The sequence below is a fragment of the Notothenia coriiceps genome, unplaced genomic scaffold (genome assembly GCF_000735185.1).
Source record: "Notothenia coriiceps isolate Sejong01 unplaced genomic scaffold, NC01 NC01_scaffold00013592, whole genome shotgun sequence".
Taxonomy (NCBI): domain Eukaryota; kingdom Metazoa; phylum Chordata; class Actinopteri; order Perciformes; family Nototheniidae; genus Notothenia; species Notothenia coriiceps.
The window spans coordinates 192,089-219,466 of record NW_011346293.1 but is presented as its reverse complement, the minus strand read 5'-3'; the positions used below and the strand labels follow the sequence as shown (position 1 = coordinate 219,466).

At 39.2% G+C, this 27,378-nt stretch overlaps 2 protein-coding genes and 1 long non-coding RNA gene across 5 annotated transcripts; all 3 read right to left on the bottom strand.

The window, feature by feature from the left end:
* Positions 1 to 1,070: 1,070 nt before the first annotated feature.
* On the bottom strand, positions 1,071 to 2,790 carry oacyl (O-acyltransferase like). Its single transcript, XM_010774212.1, has 5 exons — positions 2,741 to 2,790; positions 2,499 to 2,622; positions 1,864 to 2,050; positions 1,296 to 1,438; positions 1,071 to 1,175 (listed from the first exon to the last, which is right to left on the bottom strand). The coding sequence occupies exons 1-5, from the start codon at positions 2,770 to 2,772 to the stop codon at positions 1,071 to 1,073; spliced, it is 591 nt and encodes a 196-aa protein (XP_010772514.1). The 5' UTR covers positions 2,773 to 2,790.
* Positions 2,791 to 3,144: 354 nt separating this feature from the next.
* LOC104948010 (uncharacterized) lies at positions 3,145 to 4,031 on the bottom strand. The gene is made up of 3 exons (XR_798621.1): positions 3,946 to 4,031; positions 3,424 to 3,525; positions 3,145 to 3,290 (listed from the first exon to the last, which is right to left on the bottom strand). It is a non-coding gene; the product is annotated as an uncharacterized lncRNA (long non-coding RNA).
* Positions 4,032 to 12,742: 8,711 nt separating this feature from the next.
* On the bottom strand, positions 12,743 to 24,357 carry znf532 (zinc finger protein 532). Of its 3 annotated transcripts, none has more exons than XM_010774155.1 (9): positions 24,070 to 24,357; positions 17,759 to 20,015; positions 17,341 to 17,522; positions 16,578 to 16,754; positions 15,513 to 15,675; positions 15,018 to 15,353; positions 14,605 to 14,717; positions 13,754 to 13,886; positions 12,743 to 13,651 (listed from the first exon to the last, which is right to left on the bottom strand). In XM_010774155.1, the coding sequence occupies exons 2-9, from the start codon at positions 19,982 to 19,984 to the stop codon at positions 13,160 to 13,162; spliced, it is 3,822 nt and encodes a 1,273-aa protein (XP_010772457.1). In that variant the 5' UTR covers positions 19,985 to 20,015; positions 24,070 to 24,357; the 3' UTR covers positions 12,743 to 13,159. The 3 variants fall into 3 exon arrangements, with proteins under 3 accessions (XP_010772457.1, XP_010772456.1, XP_010772458.1); XM_010774154.1 differs by lacking the exon at positions 24,070 to 24,357 and adding an exon at positions 22,305 to 22,836; XM_010774156.1 differs by lacking the exon at positions 24,070 to 24,357 and adding an exon at positions 22,449 to 22,836.
* Positions 24,358 to 27,378: the final 3,021 nt, after the last annotated feature.

Genomic DNA, 27,378 nt, shown 5'->3' with positions numbered 1-27,378 from the left:
TGATACAATACACACACATTATGAAAGGTTTTATTTACCTTAAGAGCACAACATCAGATAATGAGGACACAAAACCATCAATGATGTGATGTGAACAATATATTCAAGGTTAAATACATTTACATATGGAGTTACACAATATAGAACTTACAGTATATGAAATCAACACTTATAACAGCCATGCTCAGTATTTCCTGTAATGTAGCCAGAAAATGTTTGATATGAGATCACTATATTAAAAATAAATAAATAGGTAGCCATGTTTGGATCTTATCATACACTTAACGCAGGGTCTTGCCTAAAATTGAACTAAAACACCATTTAATTAAGAACATTAAATGCTGAAACTGTCATCATTGGACTAAGATTCTCAGAGAAATAGTGTTGTTTAAAAAATAAAAATAAACTTCTGATTTTATAACATAGCTCCTGTGAAAATCTCCACATGAGGAGTTAAGTTTCTGAGTGAGCAGCAGGGATCAACAGTGGCAAAGGATCAAGGTATTCCTTTGAGGCTGTTCAGAAAGCGTTACTCATCTTAATGCAATGTAACACAGAGCGCATACCAAGCATATTGCAAGTGCTACGATGGAAATGTAGCTTGCCATTTATGCGTCATAAGTAACTGAAAACCTTTGTTATGATCTCACCAGCTGAGTCAGTGTCACTTTCGAAGTCACTGCCATGGAAAGTGCAATGTCCAAGTCCAGTTTCAGAGGGGGTCGAATGGCCGGGGGAATATGATGAACTTTGCGTCACACAAGCCTTTTCTTGGCACGAGAGCTACACTTAAAGTATGTTTCCGTAGTCCAAGCCCTCTCCTCTTTTAATAGCTTCAATATAAAATGTATACTACGTGGAAACACAGTAAATAATAGCATAATTGCCACTTATCCTAAATAGTAACCTTTTTTTTCTTAAAGACCAATTGAATTAATACTTTTGAGTTACAATTTTGTGTGATCTTTCTACAAAAAGTTACTTGATCAAGAAACTAAAATAACTTACAAGGCACAACAAACGAACACATAAGATTAGAGGTGTTAGCTGGATAGAGTGTTTTGTGTTCTTTATGTACCTCTCCATTTTAGGAGGAGGTATGGCTTCTCAACCAGCAGGGTAAACACATAGCTGAACACCAGCGTGAGCACCAGGTGTCCAAAGAACAGGTACATCTAAAGAAGATGGGAGAAATGTAGTACATTAACTTAGAAAAGGATACGAAAATACAAATATAAAAAGGTATAATCTTAAAAGGTCGCTTCGTGAAACTCAATAAAAAGGTGCTGACTTACAAAGTTTATGTCTGTGTAGTGGATTGGGGTCTCTTGCAGGCCAATGTAAAGGATTATGAAGATGGGATGTGTCAGATAGCAGGCAAAACTAAGGTTGGAAAGAGGAACCCAGAAACCCAGGGACAAGAGGCTTTTGATCAAACCTGGAAAGAGCAGGAAATAAAGAAAAAGGGAGCATTGTTTTTACATTTTTGATTAGGTCATTTATTTGGGACTTCATTTGCATGATGCAAAGGCACATATCCCCAAAATCCATGTTTTCCTTTTCTTATAGTTCTGTTATTTATCATCGTCTTTTAAATAGAATGGACCCAAATGTTGTTTGGAGCATCACCAGCCAAGTAGGAAAAACGTACCAGTTCATTATAGGACCATTTTTTTTGCTTTAATAACAATTGCCAAAAATAGAGCAGTATACAGTATGTTTCTCATATTGCCATTGATACTATACTTTTGAAGAATGACATTATGAAGCAAGATACTGTAATATGTATAGTAGTGTATTCAATCATTTGTTAAGATGCATATTTAAAATACAAATGTATTAAAATGAGTGCCCTTTGTTTACCTCCATACCCATCCTCACAGGTTAGTATGATCCAGGTCACAGCCAGAGCCCAGAGTGGCCTGTGCAGACCCTGGTAGAGGGCGTGGGGCACAGAGGGCGAGGCTGGGGTCTCCTTGAGGACGTAAGACAATCCAATCACCGCAGCCATGACTGACATACATAAGATCCAACCAAGTGCTGCCTGCCACTGAAAAGACACAACATAAAGACACGATAAGGAGATGAGTGTGATGTGCATGTGAGTTAACCCTTACCCTCCCACTTAGTCCCAGATAATTAACTAACCCTGAGAGGATAATTAACATTCTATGGCAAGATACTACAAGTCATGTCTAGTGTTCTGAACGTGAGTGTGAACCACTCGGCCTTCTGGCAAGCAGAGCCCATATCATACCCATATTCATATCTTGAAACGGCTGTGGTCAAAGCCCGAGCACAAAGAAAGGGCAAGCTGTCACATGCAAGGAGAATATTAGGGGGATGAGAGGAGTAGATAAGCAATTTAAAACATATAACTAAAGGGCCAAGTAATTAGTTCCCTATCACTGTGTCTCTTTGGCCTGATAACCTCTCAAAATACTTTAAAATGTGTTCATTTCTTAATGAAAATAAGCTGTCTGGCAGGGTGTTCTCACCTTATGTTTTAACAGTGGGTCTTTCTTTGTTGTCAAATATATTCCAGCCAAGATCCCTATTAAATATGGCCCATACCTTGTGTACGGTTTGACATAGTAATATAAGACGTAATACTCAGACGTCCTGCAAAATAGACAAAGAAACATTGTAGAGAATTAACACAATTTTAAAGAATGTACTTTATCCGCTGGTTAGCCTCCACTTGTATAACTGTTTGCATATCACCATCACTAGATCTTACAGGGTAGATGGCTGAAAGACAGGCAGATGCATGAGTGCAGTTACAACAGCTCCGGCCACAGTGGTCATCAGCAGAAGACCTCCAGCAACAACTATAAACACACCTCTGTTTCTGATCAACAAAAGACAGGATAGAGGAATAAGATTACAGGAGTAGTGCTGTTATAAGTCAGCCATGATTCAAAAGGGGAGTTTGCCAAAAGTAGAAATCAAGGACATACAGTCTGTAAAAATAGACCAACAGAGGAGTGGTGGCATAACACTGGAAGTCCAGAGACAGGTACCATGACCAAGGGATACACTGAGGAGAGATGAGGAAATCAGATAAAGAAACAGGTAAGTATATAAACATTTCAGAATAGGAAATAATCTATTTACTACTTACTATTTCATGGACTGGAAGAAGATTGCTTATCAAAAATAAGTTAGCCCACCAGTATGTCTTACAATCCATCAGTGTATCTATAAATGGGAACCAGTAGGGTCCCCACTGGATCAGTGAGATGAGGCCAATCGTTAGACACATAACAAACATATGCAGTGGTTGAATCCTGTAGAAAAGACAAAGAGCTTTCACACTTATGTAACTTCTCATATACAAAGAAGAGCTTTCAAATCTGTTTAGAAGTAAAGAATGACACATAGATATTCATAACTTTTGGTGATATGATCAACATGTAGTACCTTGTAATCCTCCTGAGGAGGTAGTTAGCTACCAAACTCGGACTCAAATTGTCATCAGCCTTGTTTATGGAGCCCAGCAGAGACCTCGCACTAAGCAGACCCCTGCAACACAAAAGCTGCTTTAGAAACGGCTAAAAACTGATAAGTTAAATGGACAGTTCACTGCAAAACTAAAATTAATATTTAACTCTCTAACAGTACTTGCAGTGCTATTTATCAATCTATATTGTGTTGATGTAAGTTTCACATTTGAACAATGTAATAGCATGGTGTACTTCCAGATATTATGACCCTGTTTTTCAAGCTAATCCAGAGATCTTGTTTTCAACAGCCTATTGTAGGAATGATTTACTCTCTACAATATCACACAAAGTACTAGAAGTGTCCATCTACTCATGGCAAATCTAAGTTGATAAACGGCACTACATGTAAGACAATGATCGTTGGGTCTCAAAACTCAGTGTTTTATTTGTACAGATAAAGTATGGTTTTAAACAAAATGAAATGTTGTTTCAGTCTTACCCTAGCAGTAAAAAGGTGTCCACAGCTAGAAAAACGGGCCCGCTGATGGTAAGCACATGCAGAGGGTTGCTTTCAACTGTTGTCCTCCAGTTTTTGTAGTTATCTGGAAAAAATATAATGTTTTTCACAATAATAATATTTAGGTGACTGAATGACTTGTATACTGAATGAGACTGTGACATGGAGCAGTGTTGGAAGATAAACTCAGACTTGTTGCTTAAGTAAAAGTAGCAAAACTAAATTGTAGAAATACTTTGTTAGATGTAAAAATCCAACATTCAAAATCCTACTTAAGTAAAATACACAAGAATTGGCTCTAAAATGTACTTAGTGGAAAATGTAAAAGTACCCAATGTGTAATGTTTAATAACTGGATTATGGTAACTGATGTGTTAATCACAACTGTTAAATGTGGAGCTTATTTTAATTGCTTTGTAAACAGCTGCTGTATATCATAGTCCATTTATTAGATAATTAATGTTATTCTAGCTTATTGGTTGAATCTGTAAAGTTACTTGTAACTATAACTGACAGATAAATGTAGTGGAGTAAAAAGTATAATATTGGTTTTCTAATTAAGTTAAATACAAGTATTATGTAGCATACTGTATCATGAAAACACTCAAGTACGAGTAAATGTACTTTGTTACATTCCACCACTGACAGTGAGTGTCATCGTACCCAGATTGTTTATAACAGGGAACTGAGCAGAGTGTCCACATATGATCCATAACAGGCTGAGAACGCGGATGCCGTTCAGGGAGGAGTAGCCTCCTCCTGGGACGGATGAGGAGGTGCTCAGGACTCCCTGCCTGGTGTTCTGTATGGAGAACGCCTGAAGACACCGGTACAAAAAGCTTCGGGATGTGATGCTGGTGCTGCCTAGGAAAGACAAATAAATATTTTTTCAGGTAAACAATATTTTTGCAACTATCAGACTGGAATAGTTTTCCTTAATCACTCAGATAATTTCTCTTCGACACATTTTTTCATGACTTCTTTCCCACTTGGAAATGAGAAGGTCATTCTCAAGGGGTTAATAATTTACATATCATCTGCACATAATACAAAATGTACTTACTACTACTATTTTCCTCCGTGTCATGATTGATATCACTACTGTAGGAGCCATTGGTCTTCATGGTCCCATAAAGGTTGAGGCCTGTGTTTGAACAGGAAGTCTGCGCTGATGGCCTGACCTCTCTGTTTCTTTGCCACTTTATTATAGCCGTTAACAGGGTAGCCGCAAGAGGGATGGCTACCATTACACAACAAACAAACCTGCAGGAGCGAAAAGGTAAGTCTTGAAATCTCACTTAACTTCTGTGGTTCAGTTTATCACACATAGGTATAGAAGGGGTGTAAATCACATCACTACTTGGACAACAAAATAATAATTAGCTGATAACACAACATCGGCCCTGATACGATTTTGATAGATTCCATTTGGGGGCATGCGATTTATATGAAACGATATCATGTGCCTATTCAACACTATCAGCTATAATTATATCAACACAAAAGACAACATGACGTTTGTTCTTGACTCCTTCAGACATTACAAACAAATATTTTGTGTCAAGGAAATACATAGGCTATATAAACGGCCAAATTTATCATATTTATCTATGTTTAAATGCACATGTTTGTTTTCATTATGCGTTTCATATCTTAAAGATGATACACTTGATACACTACTTTACCGAGATAATCGATCGTTGATCATTGAGTGATGTTTAGTAATTAATACCCCTGGGAGACAGAAGGGAAGGTTTTTTAAAGAAAAAAAACATGTCCAATAAAATGCTTACAGAGAGATGGCATCTAATGCACCGGGTGCAATCGCGGACAAGCAGTGGGTCATGATCATCTCCTGAGTGGACTGATTGACCAGGATGTGAGGTAAAGGAGGAATGAGGGACGTCTGACCAAACTGAAGACTCCCTGTTTAAAAAAAAAGGGTGAAACAAAAAATGTATTGGAATGACAGAATGCTTTGTCCAGAGAAAACCTATTTTGAAATCACTGACCGTCCAGCACCAGAATTTCCACATCTTCTTCTCCACAGGATTCAGGAACACAAATACCCACAAAGTACTGGACCGTTCCCTATAGTAAAAACAACTCAGTTCAGGATCTATAACAAATGTCAGGATGTTTTTTTACATTGTTTGTTGTTACCTGTTTAAGGAACACCTCACAGTAGTGTGCAGAGAAAGAGGGCCCATGTGCAGAGCGACACTGCTGCAGCAGGCCAGGCCGGTTTGCATTGCCTCCTTTTACATTGCTGCCCATCTTTCCAAATGCATCGTACACTGATAAAACATACACAAGCATCACCAAAAAACACAACTTAATACAAAGAAGAAAAACAGCGACCTCCACAGTCCTTTCATGTAAAAAGAAGCACTTAATTCATAAAACAAAGCATGTATCATTAATGATTGATTGTTGATGCACATAATTATCAGCTTCCTTGATTCAAGAATAATCATTTTTTGACTCTTCAAAATTCCCTTTAAAGCTCTAACATATTTATATTGCGTATTGCACTTAAATAAAAAACTGTAAATACAAATCATTTAAAAAATGTTTTTGTCCCTTGTTGTCTCAAATGAGTGAAACAGCGCCCTTGTGTATTACAATGGCCAAACATGGCGCCGCTACCCCACCTAAAGACCGGACAGGTGAAGTGTCAAACAAATCGGTCACCAATGCCACTGTAAACTGTAAAACTGTGAGTGAGAAGTAGAAAAGCAACTCATAAGCAAACATTTAAACTTGCCATGTTCGCCCATTCAACAAACTAAAATATGTATTCTATATTTATCGAACAATAGCTTGTTTTTCAGTGTTTGTTGATAGCTAGCCGTGTGAGACTTGTTAGCAGTTAGATGCCTTCATCGAAATGAATGAAAAGAGGACTGGCATCAAAGTTGAGTCTAATATACTTTATACTAATACATCTATCAGCTACTAGTTTTAATGGTGAGATAATGATATGTATATGCATTTCACTACACTGACGCTGTTGTGTAATTATAATGATGTTCTTTACATAAATGTACCTTGAGGTTGTTTTTTCACCTGTTGCTAGTTGTATTTTGTGAATAGGCCCGAGCAGTGGTTCTGCTTGTTCCAGGGTGTAAAGTAACTAAGTAGATATACTCAAGTACTGTACTTAAGTAACATTTTGAGGGATTTGTACTTCACACGAGTAGGCCTATTTAAATTGTTTGCTACTTTTACCCACAACAATTAAAAGCTAAATCGTGTACTTTTACTCCACTACATTTATTTGATACCTTTAGTTACTTAGCAGATTTAGTTTAATGATGTAAAATATAATCAATTTGCATAATGAGTCATTTTTACTTTTGGTCTTTAAGTATATTTTGATAATAATACTTGTTTGTACTTTTACTTTAGTACGATTTTGAATGAAGAACTTGTACTTGTTACTGAGTATTCCTACACTGATACTTCTGCTTTCACTTAATTACGAGATCCGAGTTGCCTACTTCTTCCACCTTTACCTAGTTTCTTGTTTTGGTTTATGATAAATTAAAATAAACCTTAATCAATTCCCGTTGGGAAATTCATAAGATTGAAACAGGTAAGATTACAAGCTGTGTTGTATGATGGGTCATGATAGTAATAATAATAGACTTTATTTTATAATTAAAAAAATGTATAGAAATCGACAACAACAGAATTCTTTTTTTCTTAAATACATACTCTTTCACCATCATCATATTTACAAGTGTCAGTAATCCTTTGAATATCCTTGGCATAGTTGAGATAAATAAATAACTGCAAGGCCATGTGTTGGATACATACTGTACATCAACACTTGTGTATTCTCTTTTCTAAGTTTGTAGTATAAATATTCGTAATTACGGTTATTTCAAAGCACATTTTTTCTTTCGGATGTACATATGAGTCAGTTGACTTGTATTTTACTTACTATTATGTTGTTGGCTGTTTGATAAAGGTTTTCTAGATGGCTTGTATTTATCCACTCCATGGCTTGAATTAACACTTATTTTCAAAAGTAATGTAGCTGGCCCAGCTCAAAGAAAAGCTGGCCCTTGTGGTTTAAATTCACCAGAACATCCACTGCCTAAGACTCAATGCAAATGTGACTTTACAATTAAACATACAGAAATACAAAGGCAGCAACACTTACTTTGAACAGCATATTCCTTCGGCCTGTCCTGGGTAATTTCCCAGAGAAAAGTGTTGGTATCCTCTGTACATTTCTGAGACACAGTCGAGGCCTGCGTATTCTCCAGCGCTTTACTACACCCTGCAAAAAGAAGGAACACCATCCAACTCTGTGCCATTTTTATGACTAAGTGTTTCTTTTTAATGGAGAGGGAGTTTAAATAACATAGGAGGGAAGAAGAAGGAAGCGTGAAATTCATCTTGAATGGGGTAGATGGAAAAACTGCTTTGGTTACTGCAGATGGCAATCTGGTTTTCTACATCAGGTGTGAACAGGATTTGGTTACTTGAGGGTAGGATGCAAACAAAAGATATCCAGGCTGGGATTATGGTCACTGCACAGGATAATTAAAATATAAGCATAATAATCATTGCTACACTTATACTAAAGTCAGTGCCACGTTGTACCACGACCACCGTTCGAACAGCAGATGGGTTTTTTTTGTGTGTGAAATCATTTAAATATTTTTCCTCAAATGTTTCGACTTAGTTTGTTTTTACTTGAACAAGCTATCTCAGGTTAGAACATAGTAGGAGCAACAGTGCAGAACAACAACGGCCACTAGAGGGGGAGCTTGTCCTTAAAAAAAACCTTTATAAAGTACCAAGACTTCACCTGGCAACAATGTCATTATATCTCTATTTCTCCAAAGTGTGATTTCAAATGTTGAATATGTTACTTCTTATAGCTCAGCATCAAATTGGTGAGGAAGGGAAGTAACAGGTTTTGTGATTTATTTTCAATATTTCAGTCCAGGAAGCATTAGGCATATTAAGAGGGGGGATGGGTGGGTGGGCTGTTAAAAAATACAGACCTGTAAGAGTGGTTCATGGGGTGATCATAGTTGCAGATGAGTAAATGAACTATTAACAAATGACTTACTGCCAGCAAGTGTTACATTCTCCATATCATTTCATGCATTTATCACATCACGACTCGACTACTGCAATAGCATCCTCTAGTAGTCTACCGCATACCATCCAACCTCCTCAATAAACTCCAACATATCCAGAACTCTGCTGCCCGCCTCCTCACCCACACCCGCTCCCGAGACCACATCACTCCCGTCCTCCAGAACCTCCACTGGCTCCCCGCTCGTCAAAGAATCGACTTCAAAGTCCTGCTCATAACGCACAAAGCCCTCAGCAATCAGCCCCCCCCCCTGCTGCACCACCACACCCCTTCCCGCTGCCTCCGCTCATCAGAAGCCAACCTCTTATCCACCCGCATCAAGCACCGGAACTGGGGGTACAGAGCCTTCTCCGTCGCTGCCCCCTCCCTCTGGAACTCACAACCCATCAGAGACTGCACTGACCTCACCACCTTCAAAAAAACGTAATAAAACCCTTGTTTTTGTTTTGCTTGATTTTAAATTTGACTTTAACTATATTTATTTATTGTTATTTTCTTTTCACTATCTCTGTAAAGCAACTTTGAGCACCTGTAAAAGCTTTAAAAAAATAAATCTATTATTAATATTAAGTGGATTTCCATATGTACCCAGACAAGTGACATGGCAAATAAGCAGCACTTTTTTCATCTGAATGAATGTTCACCAGGCAGCTACCTCTGAGACTGAGCAATGCAACCTATATTAAAGTGGAACTTTCATGCTATATTTGAATAATATATTGTAGGGCCGTACCTATATAAAACATGTCTGAAGTTTTTATTTTTCAAAATACCAAACAGATCATGCATTTTAGCCATGCCTCATTTCACTCTATTTGCTCTTTCCAGCCCTGTTTTTGCAAGGGCTGATTCTGTGACGTAGCTTTAATGCAAATGAGCTGCAGCTGACCACGCCCCCCTGCAGGAGAGGGGAGCGTGCTCTGAGATCAGCTGCTGGGCTCTCAGAAGAGGGGGAGGAAAAGAGAGGCTCCGTCCTCTGCTTTTTATTATTATATCGAGTCGTTATTTATTTGTTTTAAAGCTCAATAAATAACAAATTAGACCTTTGACCGGCACTTTTCTAATTTTGTCCGGAAGATTTAAACTTTAACGGACATGTTGGCCGGCGAAAAAAAATCTAACTGAAACTCTGACACACGGTCCCCTCGTCCCTTGGAAGAGGCGGAGAGGTGGGTGTTTGTCATCTGCTGGTGGCAAACCAGAGAGAATTAGAGCAGCAGGAGCAAACGCTTGCCTCGGGGAGGGAGAAAAAGAGCCAGAGCACCCACAGCGGAGAATAAACAGAATGGAAACCATGGCAACCATGCGCAGGAAGTCTTCTTTGCTGCTTTTGTGGCAGACTACAGCGCCACTTACAGGCCTGGCATATGTACTACAGCGTCTCCAGCGCTTTAAGGCAGCAATGGCCGGCCGTGGCCCAACCTCTCGTTCCCCTGATAGGTGGAGAGTTGGCCCAATAGCCGTAGCGCCACCGTCCTGAAGTCAGGACAGTGTTTAAATCTGGATCAGTCTGTATAAGATCCGTTGCAGCCCCTTTTTTAGAGATTTGGGTATGGAGGAAAATAGAGAGGGTTGTATTTTCTGACGCTTGGTGAGTTCCCTGGAACCCCGGGGACACATATTCATGTATAAAAGACGTACAAAAGTGCATTTTGCATGATAGGTCCCCTTTAACATTTTGTTTTAAAACATTTTTTTATAAATTATCATGGGAAGTGCCCTTTTTCTCACTTGAGCCCCCGCCCCCCAAAATGTCTGTTCACGTCCCTGGNCCTCCTATCCATCCCCACCTGCATCAATCACCGGACCTGGGGGGACAGAGCCTTGTCCGTCGCTGCCCCCTCCCTCTGGAACTGACTCCCACAACCCTTCAGAGACTGCACTGACCTCACTACCTTCAAAAAACTCACAAAAACTCACCTCTTCTATCTGGCTTTTAATGTGTGATTGTTTTTGTATTGCTTGATTTTAATTTGACTTTAACTATATTTATTTGTTGTTCTTTTCTTTTCACTATCTCTGTAAAGCGACTTTGAGCACCTGTAAAAGTGCTATTATTATTATTAGAAGCACTGTGACACTGTTGGTTAAAGCACCATAAATTGAGTTCTTGGGGCTTATGGGGGCAAACAAGAAGCTATTACCCAAAACTACCTTATTATTCATCTGATAAGATTAATATGGTGAAGGTCAGGGCAAAGCAGTTTTTATTTTTCATTTGTTATTTGTTTCAGTCTAAGTGGCCTGACAAATGTCTAAAAAACAGCAGCAGTAAGATACATTCTTTTCAACAATCATTCACAGATTGTTTCTCACATGCAGCGTCACAGCGCCTGACAGTTAGCCTCATTGTCTAAGTAGCAGAACTACTATCCAAAAACGTTTGAAAATGATTGCAACATAGAAAGCAATGGAAAACCATCTTTTGATTATCAAGTCTTGCAGTTATTGTTCATTAAATTGAACTGGTTGTCTTTTATCAATAATTCAGTTTCCCAGTTAACATTGGTAACATAACATAAGCCAACACTCATTATGACAATATTAAAACAAAAACAATAACAACTTAAAATGTTGATATTAGTTATGATAGAAATTAGACTGATATTATAAAAAGTCAATAGAATTTAATGTTATTTTTAAGAACTTAAAGAGATGCCACAGTGGGGCAAAAAAGTATTTAGTCAGCCATCAATTGTGCAAGTTATCCCACTTAAAAAGATGAGAGGCCTGTAATTTTCATCCTAGGTATACCTCAACTATGAGAGACAAAATGAGAAAAAAAAATCCAGAAAATCACATTTTTAAGGAAATTTATTTGCAAATTATGGTGGAAAATAAGTATTTGGTCAATAACAAAAGTTAATCTCAATACTTTGTTATATACCCTTTGTTGGCAATGACAGAGGTAAAACGTTTTCTGTAAGTCTTCACAAGGTTTTCACACACTGTTGCTGGTATTTTGACCCATTCCTCCATGCAGATCTCCTCTAGAGCAGTGATGTTTTGGGGCTGTGAGAGCCAGAAATCTTGTTTGTTTGTTGGTTACCAAATACTTATTTTCCATCATAATTTGCAAATAAATTCTTTAAAAATCAGACAATGTGATTTTCTGGATTTTTTTTCCTCATTTTGTCTCTCATAGTTTAGGTATACCTAGGATGAAAATTACAGGCCTCTCTCATCTTTTTCAGGGGGAGAACTTGCACAATTGGTGGCTGACTAAATACTTTTTTGCCCCACTGTATATACAAATGTTTCCAAAAACATATGACTCCTGTTTCTGTTGATAAATATAGTCATTCACAAAACTGGTAGCTATAAACTGATTTCTTAATGTTCGCTGTGTGTGTATTTGATCGTTTACAAAGTTGTATGCCGCTGATAGACGTTATCTTTGTGTGATATCTTTTGATGTTTAATTTAATATTAGCTTAAACGGAATTCCTAGATTCAGTTTTAGGGTCAACAATCTTTGTTTTTTAAAGGAGACCAGAGCAATGTTATATTTTAAAAGGCTCAAAGAGGATTATTAATTAAATGAAACAAAAACTAAAACATAATGTATGCTTGATGCCAATCTTTTCCTTCAATTTCTAAGTTAAGTGAAACTGAGGACATCAGGTACTACAGGACAAATATGTACTACAATGGGAACACCTGAAACTCCAAAAGGTTTTATGTATGTGCATGTTTCTTCTTATAGACATTTGTTTTACATCAGCAATTGTAAACATTCAGAACACTGCTGACTGTATGAGAATTAGTCATTACAACAATATATCCACATATTATCTAGCCCTAGCAAGAACAATGGAAATGGTTTCAAATAAAAGAAGAAAAGCTCTTCTATAAAACAACCTCAAAGCCTAAAAACATTTACGTGTACAAAAATCTATCTTAAACATAAAGTGATTTTGACATGTCTTACATATTTTTGTGTTTATACTGTATACATATTGTAGTAACCTGCATTTACATTTTGAATGTATGTACAGCATAATATACTGAGAGTTGTCTGTCTGTAAAGTTTAAAACAACAGTATTTGCTTTAGTTGGAATGTTTTGAAAGAGTCACTTCTCAGCCGCACTCAGTCTCTTAGACTTTATAAAAGCCATCCCATGTGTCCTCATGTGAGTGTTTAGGTTTCCCTCTGTCTCAAACCTCATCCCGCACACTTTGCATTTGGTGCTTGGTGTCCCGTCTGTAACGTCCAGCTGGTTCTCTCTCCGACTCTCATCGTCATCCTTGCCCCGTCCATTGTATAGGGCGAGACCCTGCTGCTCCTTTAGCCGATGGACGATAAAGAGGTGTCGGGCCAGCGAGCGATGGGAGGTGTAGCACAGGCCACACTCTTGACACTGGTAGGAAGAGCCATCAGACTTGTGCTGGGGAATGTGCTCATGGAAAGCTGCGATGTCTTCAGTTGTGAGGCCACAGACGGCACACTTTTGAACTTTAAGGATATTAACTTTGAGCCTCTTTAACGGCTGTGAGCCGGAGCCCCTGGACATCAGGCCTGGAGACCCCTCGTCCTCTTCTGGCTTCCTTTTGGGGCTTAGGGTCTGCACAGAAAATGGAAATGAGTTAGGATTGAAAGTACCCTTGTAGGGTAAAAAGATTAACTTCCTGCTAACACAATTATGTTGACGTGTATGCAACAGTACCGTATCCTTGTCCGGTAAAGCCTCCGTATTGTCCGAGTTGACCGTCTTCCCCACTTTGACCCCATGTGTCAGATGAATGTGCTGATCCAGCAGCACTCTTTTACTGAACGGAGGACTGAGAGCTGGACAGTGCCTATCAAAGTACAAGCAAATAACAATAACAGCTGACTAGTACTTGCATAGTTTAAATTAGCTTTCATTCTTATTATAACTTCTGAAGAATAATTTCGGTTGAAATTGTAGGAAAGCAAGCTGAAGCAAGCTTGCATTCCCATCCCTAAACCTCCATAATTAACAGCAGTAATTTTGGCTTCTGTATGGATACTAATCATGCCTCTTAAGTTTTTGACACAAACTACTCCTTATGGATTTTTGGCTCGTTGGTACTTTGTATCCAATGACGTTCTCTTTAACATTCTTCAAAAACGAGACAGTCCTCCAACATCAGACATTTAGCCTAGCAGACAAAATCGACGAATGTGTACGTTTAAGAGACGAAGCCCTGTCTATCTGTTAGTAGTCAAATAAGAAGTAGTCTGAGGGCCACATAGATGTCAGGGTGGATGAATGGGTCAACAAACATAACATTGGACCACATCAACTGCTAAATGTTTCCTATTTCCTAAGACTGTCAACATTGGTTTCTTATCATCACGAGACCAGTTGTTGCTTACTGTATCCAATTATTTATTAAAGTTAACCATTATAAAAAAATCAAGTCTTATTTTAAACCAAACCATGATCTTTCGCTAAGATAACCAAGTTATTTTTAACTGAACCTCAACCGTAATCGCGTAAGGACACCGTTTGAAAGACTTGCTGTTAAAACCACAGTGGGTGTGTGTACTTACGGGCAGGTGTAGACCTTCCGCAGTCCCTTGTGTTTGAGACGGTTGTGTCGGCAGAGACTGTGGGAGGAGCTGAACGACTTCTCACACTGCCGACAGGGGTGTTTCTTGAGAATCTGCAATGGAAAATTCATTAACCAATTTATTATAAAACATGCAATAGTTAGTACAACGGCCATATGTCCGCACTGATTTCTTCTCCTGATTATGCTTACATACTTATCTTAAGTAACAGTAATGCAGAACCCTATCGTTCTTATACAGTATTTTTTTATAGTCATTTTATTTAAGTGCTTACAAGTGTTTACATTGGCATCAGCTCTAAAAATACGTGTGTTTTCTTTTCATCCTTAAACAGAATCTCAAAAATGCCACTGTTCGTAAACCTCCTAATGAGAATGGTTTCAAACATTCACCTTTCCGTGTTCACTTCTCATGTGAACCACAAAGACTTCTCTGGAACTAAAGAGGCTCCTGCAGTCTCCACATGTGTATCCTGTGCATGGTGGGCTCTTCAGGTCCGATGAGCAGTTAGTGTTTGTTTTCTTTAGAAGTGAAGATGAAGGCTTAGTGGTTCCCTTATCTTGACCATTTACATTTCCTCCATCTTTGTTGTTATTATTTGTTTTATTTTTATTATTTTTGGGGCTGTTACTGTTGTTGTTATTAGAGTTGGTAGGCATGGTGCCGAGAGGAAGGTTGATGCCCAGGTTTGGTGGACCCTCAATGGTTTTCAGGGTTCCATGGATTGCCTGAAAATGATCCACAATGCATATAAATCATAACCACAAATATACTCAGCACTATGACTTCTAAAGTTATTTGTAGTACTTGTATAATTAACTTTAAAAATACATAAACAGTGGATATTATCATCAAGCTTCCCTAAAATAACTGCTTTATATCCCCACCTTGATATGGTCCATCATGAGCTGTTTCTGTGCGTATTGCATAAAGCAATCGGGGCACTTGAATACTGAAACCTTTTGATTGACAATGTGCTGGTCAAAGTGCGTGTTGAGCAGGGATTGCAATGTGAACACGGTATCACACATGGAACACTTGTAGATCATCCTGAAAGAGAGATAAAAAATGTATGTCCTTAAAAAAAGCTCTGCTCCTTCACTTCAATTGGTATAACCCCATTTTCTAGTTTTCACCACAACCAAAGAACAAGTGTAGTTGCTATATGTCATGGATTAGGTGTGCCTTGTATAGTGAGGTAGTGATGGTTCTTACTGATGTGTTCTCGAGTCAGTCCAGTCCACTAATGGTAAACATTAGTGGATGGAATTACGGGAGGACGTTGGGGATGAACCTGGTAATGTGATTCATTTGCGTTAATTTCATAAAGTTTAATGCTCTAAGGTTTCCAGATGAATCAAGAGCATTAACTTGTCAACGTTTACAGACCTAAAGAAACGTTTAGATCATGAAATGATTAAACATAATTGGTTTAGTACTCAGAGTTTTGTTTAACATCAGATGTTGATTTAGATCTAAATTTGGCCAAACCCAAACATTAGTACACAAACACCTGCTCCTGAGCACCTGTGTCGTCAGTAGTTGTGATGATGGATAGTATGTAAGTCATTGAAAGGTTGCCTTGTGGAAAGAACAAACCCAAGATAAGCCACCATGTCTAAAACCCACAAATCCTGCTCATGATGCAGGGAGGATGAATTTCCTTTGAAACATCAATTGGACGTGGATGTTCGGTTTTAATGTGAGGAGACTCTCTGTAAAAGGAAGATCGTGCGGGTGTGTGTTGACAACAAAAAGCTGGTGTATTATTTGTGTATTGCATACTATTTGAATTGAAATATTACAATATTTAATTGTATCTATATTTGTATGTACTTCAAAACAAAACAACAAAAGGCCTTAACAGTTAGTCTTTAACATGACAACAAAATACATTTGGTTTAGATTAGCATTTATATAAATATTAAGTGCAGACAGTGCTTTTGACCTACTTGGGCTCTCCTGCCTTCATTCCTGGATGCTGTGTGTTTGCATGAGAGTGTGTTCCAGGTGCAGTCTTGAAGGCCATTGGGCAGAGAGGACATTTATAGAAGACCTCACAGTGAGAACTCTGGATGTGAGATTTTACAGATGCAACATCAGCGAAGATCACACTACAGTGGATACAGCTGGAGAGAAGGAAAAGGATGACATGATTTGTTGATGTATCTGCTATAAGATTCCATTTTTTTGTTGGTCAGTACATGACGCAAACTTTTCTTGGTCAATATGCATATTCATTTTCTGTGAAAGAAATGGAATCTGACATGGAAATGATCTATACCAGACTGGAATACAAATATATTGTCGATTTTAAGTCAATGTTGATTTCTATAACATTGTAATGGATCAGACTCATAATTGAACCGTAATTGGTCAGATACTGGGTTTTTTGTTTTAATGTTTTGTATCTTGGGTGAATTCACATTAACATTATGAGTTTCCAATTTCCCCCCATAAGTTTCATTTTGAATAGTTTCACTTTCCCTTTACAAAGGTTGTCAAGCTGAGACAAATGTGATGTTATAATAACTGTAATTATAAATGACATTTTACTGTGTAAAGGAAGAAAATCGTTCAATTGTCAGGTCTGACTATTGAACAAATTCAGTTCCAACAGAAGAAATGTTTTGGAAAGTTAAAAACTACATTTGAGCACAAGAGAAAACTTAAATAAAAACAATAAATGTTATGATTTCATTTGGTTAGACTGACCGGTAGCCGACTCTACGGCTGTAATGCAGGCAGTTCTTGGTGACGTGTGATTGGAAGTGGACAGAACGGCAGCTGGCGCCACACTCAGGGCAGATGTGAGGAGACTTGTGCTGGTGGATTCGCTGGTGTGACTGAAAGCTGCACTGATTTGGGAGAAGCATTTGGCAGATGGTGCATGTTTTCTGAAAAGAAAAGAAGAAATAGCATTTTATCATGGCACTGGAAAGATGCACCCAGCATAAGAGGGATTTTTCTTGCATAAAGGATCTTGTTATTTATCTTAACGAAAGATCTTGTCAAGCCAAGAAATAGAAGTTCTCGTACCGTGATGTAAAAGTCTAAAAGAGAAAAATCTATTGAAACAAAGGCTCCATCCTATTTTAACCTATGTAGCAGTTCACATATAATATTAACAAACCTGTCCACTGGAATCCACTGCCTGTTGGTAATGCATAGCTAGCGAGCTACCATCCTGGAACATTTTGTTACACTCCAAGCATTTTAGGCTGTGCCTGCAGACCTTCAATGCATCATCCCCCAATGGCATGGCTGCTACAAGAGGAGCACTGCATGGAGCTGAAATCACTTTAGTTTGGGACCCTTCACTGGCGACTCTTCCTGGGATTTGACTGGTGGGTGCTTGAACTTGGGAGTTGGAGATGATGCCATTTAGGTTGGCTGGGCCTGATGAGGGTGATGGAGTTATCATCTGATCTACAGGGATGGGTTTTAGGATTAGATGTGAGCACTGCATGACCACCCCTTTGTCCTTGTGGCCCCTGGCATGAGACAAGAGGCTGCATTTGTTGTAGAACACTAGACCTTTGGCACAGTGGTTGCAGGTGACCTCGATCCGCACACTGCGACGTTCAAAGTGATGTGTCAGGCTCTTCTCAAGAGCAAATGAATCTCCACACTCCAGGCACTTGTAGCCACGTGAGGGTAGAGAGATGCAAGCTGAGGTTGGTGGAGAGAGGTTTGGGACATACACAGGGACTGGGTTTATGCTACTCAGGACTTTATTGAAGGCGTCCACTACAGAGCTTTGAGAGTTGGTAAAAACTTGAATAGTGGAGACTTTTTTTGAGGCCCGGCCAGCAAGACTTGTCTGATGCTTGACTTGCTGTGTTTGTTTGGAGGAGGACAGGGCCTGTTTCAGACCACATACAGCAGGAGATATAGTCTGAGGCAGAAGATTGAGGTTACTTAGATGGACTGTTTTTGGCACAAGTTTGGCACTAGCAAGACGGGAGGCAGGTACCCTTACCGTCTGTTGCTGGATGGCCTTAGCGGCTTTCAGGATGGCACTGCTGGCACTTTGCATTGATGCAGCAGGGATGACAGTTGCTTTGACTGTGGTGTTGTTAGCTAGCTTCAGGTTTATGACTTGGCAACCAGTGGTCTTGACTGCTGAGACAGGCACGAAAGCTGTTGCCACAGGTTTAATAGTAATTTGCTTGGTTATTTCAATTGGCAGAGAGGGCCTTGTAAGAGATGAGAAAATTGCACTGAACTCTGGCACAACTCGGGTGACAGTACGCTTGATCTGCCCCGATGACGTCTTGATTGTTTTGATCCTGACTTTCGGGATGACCGTTGGGGTGTCTGTGCTTGAGGCAGGGGAATCTTTACTGCTACCCTCACTCATGACACTAGTGGGGCTGTCTGGTTGTCTTGTGAGCAACCGCTTTGCAAACTCTAGGGCTGACTCCAGCTTGTGTGGTTTTGCTAGAGCTATGGGATTTGTATTGGTTAGTTCCTTCTGTGTTGTGGCCAAATTCAAAACAGTCAAGTCTGTAGCGATAGACTTGTTTTCACTGAGAGCTACTATTGCTGCTATACAAGACGAAAGTTTTGCAGAGGACTTGGCTTGGAATTGAGACACAATGGACTCATTAACACAATCAATTTGCTTTCCAGCCTCCTTGGACTCCAGACGTTGAGACTTGAGGACAGTTTCCTTTTGTTCCCCCACAGGTAAACCTAATTGAGGGGGCTTATCCGACTTGGAACCTTCCAGAGTGCCATTGGTGTTGTTATTTTGATCAGGTTTTTGGTTCCTGATTGTGCTGGAAACTTTAGCGATTGATACAGGAGACTTGGGATTTAGGCTTTCTGTCTTAGTCATGGACTTAAAGAATGATTGACCTCCCTGTTTGTCCATAGGGTCATCTACCTCTATTTTATCATTTTCATCAAACTCTTCAGCACTGCTGGGGCTGAACTGATTGAATGTAGGTGATTGATTGACAACTGGCTGTCCTTCCTTGCTGGGAGTGTTCCATCCATTTTTGGCGTAAAGATTAGCAGGTTGCCCTGAAGGCAAAAAGCCATTATATAGTCCATTGTCAATGCTAGCAGTATAGTGTTGGGAATGGACCTTTTCATCCGTCTCTGATATGGTTTCATTAGGCCTGCTAGTGTTTTTGTTTCTGATGTTCTTGACAATGACACTAACACCAATGTCATGTGACGGGTTCTGGGACTCATCATCATTGGCATTCACCCCACCACTAGGTTGCTTTAGCTGTCCGTCATGGTCATCATTAGGGCCAGATTCAATAGCAGCTTTGGGATCCACCATGTCCGGGATGTCGAAAGCCGCTAGCAGGTCATCGAAGTCTGGTGTCTTCATATCTCCCATGGTCCTAATCCTGTTTTAATGAGGAGATCACCTGGGGAAATGAAATGGTAGAATGATGACTTGTTTTACTACACGTACTGATATAAGTTCTTCAAAATACCTTCTTATACAGTATCACATTTTGCAAGGAAAGTCTTTATAGTAAAGGAAATACAACAGACATTCAATAGATCTTCAAAGATATACATTTCATTGAATTTCCTGGATGATACAGTATGTTAAAGGAGGGGATGTACATTCCAGCCAGTATAAATTGTACATTAGATTTCTGATGATATAATCAATAAAATAAACCGACCTAGCCCTATAGACAAATTGACAATAAATTATCATTATAATAGCAATTGTGATGGCTAGGAGCGTTAATACTATAGTTGAAAAACATTATTAGAGACAATGGCATTACTTGAGTTAATTACAAGGGTATCTTGTTTATTCTTACTTGGATAGTTCCTAACTATACGCTATTATGTGAGTTTATCAAAAAGGTCCTGTTTAAAATAATAGTGACGTAATACCTGCTTATTTATTACTGCTTTTTTGTTATTTCCATTTTTAACAAAACTAAATAGAATACACTTATTTGACAACATTGTTTTAGGGATATTTTTGTGATTTTGGTAGAAGCCATGATGTATTTGTCCAGTTCATATTTGCCTATATTGTGTGAATTACATTCGGCCTAGTGGTGTCTAAACACTTGCAACAATAGAACAAGTCTCAGATATTCTGTGGTACAGCCTATGAAATACACCCTTAATCTCTGCTTTCTTGTTTTTCTGGTTACAAATTATACATAAGCAAACGGAGCTATAGTGCTCTCCTGCTACATCTTCAATCAATCTGTGCATCTTGCCAATGCAAAGCTCTTACGGAAAAAAGGTTTCAGACTGACTTCCAATTACTCCCTTTTCTGCGTCATTGTTCTTCCGCAGCAACCACTTGTTGCTCCACACGGGGTAGATTTGACATTTTGATGAAATTAATGTGGGTACTTGGCAAAACATTTCCCCCTTCAATCACTACACGGTCAGCAATTCAGAGTTCTTTTTACATTTATTTTCTAATATACAATCTGGAGGATGATGGTTCTTGTCCAAGTTGTTTGAACAATATCGAAGATTAGAGAATATATAAGTGGACTGTCAGTTAGCTGCTTCGGTTGTGAATAATCTCAACAATACTTAAACTGAATTAAGCAACAAAAATTAAGCAAATTAATTAAGCAAAAAAAAAAAAATGGTGTCTGATCCCACCCACATACTCCACCCAGAATTCCAGTTCCTACCTTCTGGTAGAAGATTCAGGGTTCCCAAGAGCAGGCTGAACCGCTATGAGCACTCATTCCTACCTATGTCGATTAAGCTTCTTAACATTCAAATGAAATGAAATGTAGTCAAATGTAATGAAATGTACTTTTTAAATGTTGGCCATGAGGGTTGTGCAATAGGTCGCCATTGTCAGTATGTGCGTCTATGTATTGTGTTTGTAGAAATGGTGTATGACTGATGATATGTGTATGTCTCTTAATGTCCACTATGTTTGTATACTGTATGTACATGTATGCGGAACTGCAGGACGGAGTCCAGAACAAATTTCCTTACGGGGACAGTAAAGTATATCGTATCGTATAAGTACTGTATGAATTGTTAATATGACCTTGACGACAGAGAAGAATTTTGATAAGGGCACATGGAAAAGATATAGGGATAATGACTCAAGAAAACACACCATGTTTATTTAGCATAAAATCTTATACATTATTGGTCAGTAAAACTTTGGGTTCAGTGAGTTTTCAGACACAAACCAGACTTTTTCTTTAAGAAGTGAGCAATGCAAATACCATGATGGGAAATCAAAGCAGCTGTAGTGCAACTGTACTTGAACAGTGCATGCAGTTATACCAGTACTGCTCTTTAATCGAGATGCATGCACATCTACACAACAGGGAGACCCACATCTATTTGCCTTGTCTTTGGTTTCACAAAGCAAGAATTCTCAGTTCAATCCAGATGATGGAATGGTTGCATTAATGACAGAGAGAAGGAAAGAAATGCAGTAAGGCGGGGAAATGGCTGCTGAGCTGTGTGAGGCTGCAGCAGAGAGAGAAAGGCCTGCTGGAAAAACACCTAGTTACAACCATGACAGCAAGAGCAGCCTGATGTAGAAAGCAAATGGGTAATACAGACAAAAATGAAAACAGAATCAGTTTAACAGACATCATTACCAACTCAAACCCACACATTGTAAAACTACAATTGGTAGAGTGAATGTAAAACAACAATGGTGGAAACATGCACGGGAATCAGCTACTCCTCACCCTCTTGCCTCCGTCCCTCTCCAGCCACTAGCCAACCCTTTTTTTTCCGCCCTTCCTTCCTTCCTTCCTGCAACAAACAGTTACAACACAACTAACCCACAAAAGCCAAACACCCCAACCAGTCTGGAGGTGGGAAAAAAATACCTTCCCGACTAGTAAAGGCCCAGAATTCTGGTTCAGGTTACATCCAGGGATCTGGTGACTGGTGGTGGGATACTCCTTAGTCCTTCTGTGCACTACCAGCAGCACACAGACATACAACAGACAGATAGATCATGCTCTCGGATGTGTGTGTATGTGAGGCTTCAGGCTGCAGATTGACTAACTCCGAGCCAGCCATGTTCCCCAGCCCTCGGCCCTTCCCAAATCCTCCTGCCTCCCCTCGCTATGAGCCGCGCTGCGCCGACATCCAGCCTGCAGCGAGCAGCAGCAGAGGGTCTCTGTCAGTGCCATGGTGGCTGAGCAGTGAAGGGCTGCCATGGAGTAGCCTGGGCTATCTCTATCCCTCAGTGGAGCACAGACAGGGCATTGTTCCTGTCAGCCCTCAGTCTGCCTCAAACCGGTTTCATCTGGTTCCGGTCACCCAATAGAAAGCCCTGTGCTGCAATACGGCCTCAGAAAACACACAGGCAGAAGCAGTGTGCCTACTTCCTTGGGAACGCTACACGATTTTACACCAAACTACACATATGTCATAGATTTAATGAAACAACAGCAATATATTTTATAGACAGGTTATTAAATGACATTAATTCACTGGTTGCTAGCAGTGCTGGAAATGTAGGCCTCAAAAAGACAACCCTGAACAAAGAGATGATGTTTGGGTGAGCACAAGAACATGGAAACAAAGTAAAGAAGGTGAGAAATATCATACAATGCAAATCAAAAAATAGGTTACAAGAGGTAATGTTTAAAACAACTGATAACAGCTGACATTTACCTAAACAAAATGAAAGGAACAAGGAAATATAGGTAACCTTAAAGGGGACCTATCATGCAAAATGCACTTTTGTACGTCTTTTATACATGAATATGTGTCCCCGGTGTTCCAGGGAACTCACCAAGTGTCAGAAAATACAACCCTCTCTCTTTTCCTCCATACCCAAATTTCTAAAAACAGGGCTGCAACGGATTTGATACATGTGGATTCTGATTTGCACCTCTATGATGTCACAGAGGTGCACTCCGCCTGTATGGTCAACTCTCCACCTATCAGGGGAATGAGAGGTTGCCGTGGCATGGCAACAGCATAGCAACAGCATGGTAACAGCATAGTAACATAAAGCTTGTGCCTCGCCGTCAGCTCCAGCTCATGCAAAGACAGAGCTGGAGTGAGGCAAAATGAGGCATGGCTAAAATGCATGATCTGTTTGGTATTTTGAAAAATAAAACTTATAAATATACCTTATATAGGTATGGCCCTACAATATATTATTCAAATATAGCATGATAGGTCCCCTTTAATGTTAGACAAGGCTCAATCTGGCACCTTGGCCTGTTTCTACCCCAGTGCTTTCACCATAGACACACTGCTAATCACTCTGAAATATGAAGAACCTTCATGCAGCCTACAGCAGCAACAATATCATATACATAAGGATTGTAGAAACACCAGATTAGAAAATCTGACGTGGTCAAACGCAGGCCATTTATGCAACCCTCTCCCCAGATTCCCCTGAAACGAATGCCACACCTGCCAACATATGCCACCACAGAGACACACATAAACATGCACTACATGCATATATAGTTAAATGTGGCATACCCTTGTCAGATTTGTTTCCACTTTGAGAGATATTCAGGGAAAAATAGTCTTCCTGTAGAGGCCTCAGCACTTGCCTTTACTCAGCCCCATCCTACTCCTCCTCCCCTCCCCCTCTTCACACTCTCCTTCACTGGGTCAGTCCTAGATGTTAGTCCTAGTCCGGGCCTTGTTTTCTCCTGAAGCCCCCGCCACCACCACCACCATCACCTCTATGGCCGTGCATGAAGGGACGGATGGAGAAAGGGGGCAGTGTTCAGCAGGCGAATCAGGCCTTTTGTCTCTGTCTGAGCAGGGGGGCGAGGGGACTCTCCACTCTGGCTCTGGAGCAGCAGCAGCAGCAGCTGGTGCAGAGGAAGAAGAGAGAGAGTGGGATATAGAGACAGAGGGAGGTGGGGGAGATGGAGAGGAAGAAAAGGAAACGAGCAGGAGAAGATTATAATAAGGGCTTGAAAAAGTACACTACATTTCAGGTACCATAGCATAGCCATATGATAGGCTGATAACTTGTGTCAATCCTGCACATTTCAGTAACATTATATATTTACAACAGGATGTATGAATCGCAGAGGCCTCTGTTTAGGCCCAACTGCTCCATTTGCATGCTGTTTTGGCCAAAGTCAATAGGTCTCATGTCTACTGGACAGTGTTGTAACCTTTGATGCAACAGCATATACATACACACATACACATATGCAAACTAACAATAACAATGATATATGAAAGTAGAGGGTTACATTCCAGTCTGAAAGAATTAACTCCAGATACACTAATTAGCATAATTCTTTTTCCTACACGTAACTAATCGTAACTCATAACCATGCTATTTCACAAAGTCTAATAAGAGCATATTCGCTTATTCATGTTACCCACACAGTACAGACACAGAAATAACATTAATACAAGGCAATTAAAGAGAAAAATAGAGCATCATATCACACTTCATGTGCCAGATAAAGTGGCAAAGGAAACACGATCAAATAAAGTATTTCATAACCTACCTGCAAGACTGCTGTGAGGCTTTCAGCTGTCTCTGTTTGGCCTGCTACCAGTCCCTGATACATCTGGCAGACATATCAAACACAGCCATTAATGCTGCAGAATACACTTAGCCTTCATTGTATAAAGAATAAAGACAGATTTATTCACCAGACAACACAAATGCATGTTATACACTGCGAGGCAGTTGGATAGGTGCATATCATGAAAGTGTGACAGATTCAGTGCACGGGAGGAGGCTGAGGGTGGTGCCTACAAAAATGTAAAACTGTATAAAACAGAAAAAAGAGAATGCATACTGAAATGAAGTATGTGCTTGCATAAAATAGTATTTTTTAAATTACTAAAAAAGTGAATATTTTCTGATTCTGCAAGTCTCAGATCCTCAGGCAGTGTGTATGGGGCCCTAACTGAGGAAGTCATGTACCCTTTAGTTTTTTCTTCTCTTTCCATCTCTTGTGTAACAAAAGTAAAGAAAACCAATATGTTTCCTTAAATCCAGCGCTAACTTCAAGGATTCTGATTGGATAGCTGCCAGGGGGTTTAGTCGTGACGAGCAGCAAAGACCTCATAATGACAATCTGTCTGTTTTAATTGACACTTCACTGCTGAATGGCCCTTCTTAAAAGGATAATTTTCACGTTTTATGAAGCCGATATTATCACAGGTTTGACACCACAATCAGAACACTTAATGTATCAAATGACATTTTAAAAGAATGAATTAGAAAAGAGACGGATGAGATCACTTATTCCTCACTTTGTTGAGAATGTACTAAATTACCCCCCAGAAACATGAGAATATTTCTATTTTGTGTAATATAATATCATAGAATTATATTAAACATTTATAATTTATAGAGAAAATGTATATCAACATGTTATATTATATGTGTTATATACAATTTAAGAAATGTATAACTCATCATAAAATTACATTTACTGAGTCAATCCTAAATTCACCCCACAGTGCCATCTGCTGTTTCTACTCAACAAATGAAGTTAAATTAGAGGAAAACAGGATTGTGTAGTAATTGTAACATTATCCACTCTTAAGTTTTATAGTTTTTTTTTTTTTAATTGTGTGTTTTTGAAATTAGTTCAGCGGCCTGAAGTAGGTGATGAAGGGCTGGCAATCATGAGTCATGATTGGTTGTTAGTGAACTCATGAGGAGGTTGAATATTTAACTCCAGAAATCAGTCTTTTTAATAATGTCTGTGCATTATTAAAAAGGTAATTACCTTATAACAGATGTATTGAAGGTGGTAAGATTATTATCACTAGAATTCCCTGATTTTTGATGTATTTCTTTGTATGTTCATATACCCAAAATAAAGCAACACATTTCTTCTGTTGGTACTTCCTGATACTGGCCTTGGACCATAAGTGACTCATCCTGCTTTGTTAAGGTCATCCTTGGCCAGAAATATTCCCTTTAATATATTTAATATAGGTTGTGTGTGGGGGGGGTTTTGACATGACAATACCCAGAGGAAGTCTCCAACCTTTTCAACAGAAAATGTTACTTACCTGCGTGGACTTCTTATCTTTCCGCATCTATTCTCCTCCTGCAGCAATCTGTCTGTCAATACCGTCATGAAAGGGATCAGTCAAGTAAGAGAATTTCACACAGGCACATGCGTGGGCTCCTCTGTGTTTGAGGACAGCTTCATTCACACTGTTGACCTTTCCAGGGGGATAAATACACTGTAATAAACTGCATTGATAAAGGATGTGGACTATGCATAACGAGCTGGCATATGCTACATTGTCAAATTCTTGTAACTGAGCGCAAGGCAGCGAAAATATGCATCATCACCCTTCAGGATCTGTGTTCCGACAAAATCTTTGTTGATGTATTTTTTTTTAAACTTCTGCATCATTTCCTCTGCTCAGGAAATAAGGTGGTGTTTAGAAAACTGCAGAGTGCATTTTGTAATTGCATATTATTTGTACTTTAATTGACTAATCAATTTATTCTGCCTATTACTTCTACTCCCCCTTTATTTCAGAGACAATTATTGTACTTACTTTGAAATCCAATAATATGGTGTAAAAATAAAACAACATTGTGAAATGGGGACCTTCTGCATGATGAGTAGTCTTCATTCTTTTATTTGGTGATAGTACTATTGTTCTTTTGTAAAATGTCGAGTGGACACATAATGTTATAGGTTACTTTTACACTTTGGCATAACCAGTGGTGGATATGAACTAAGTACATTTAGCTAATGTGCTGAAAGAGATAATTAATGGATTTTGTATTCCAGATCTATAAAGTTGGCAGACACATTTAGTCAATACAATTCAAGT

Excerpts from the sequence above, each read along its gene's own strand:
- znf532 (XM_010774155.1), bottom strand. The coding sequence starts at position 19,984 with ATGGGAGATATGAAGACACCAGACTTCGATGACCTGCTAGCGGCTTTC. Across the intron at positions 15,676-16,577 it reads ATGAAGGCAGGAGAGCCCAA|GATGATCTACAAGTGTTCCA; the intron begins GTAGGTCAAAAG and ends TCTCTCTTTCAG. Across the intron at positions 13,887-14,604 it reads CGGAAGGTCTACACCTGCCC|GCACTGTCCAGCTCTCAGTC; the intron begins GTAAGTACACAC and ends GTACTTTGATAG.
- oacyl (XM_010774212.1), bottom strand. The coding sequence starts at position 2,772 with ATGCATCTGCCTGTCTTTCAGCCATCTACCCT. Across the intron at positions 2,623-2,740 it reads GTCTTTCAGCCATCTACCCT|GACGTCTGAGTATTACGTCT; the intron begins GTAAGATCTAGT and ends TCTATTTTGCAG. Across the intron at positions 1,439-1,863 it reads CTGTGAGGATGGGTATGGAG|GTTTGATCAAAAGCCTCTTG; the intron begins GTAAACAAAGGG and ends TGCTCTTTCCAG.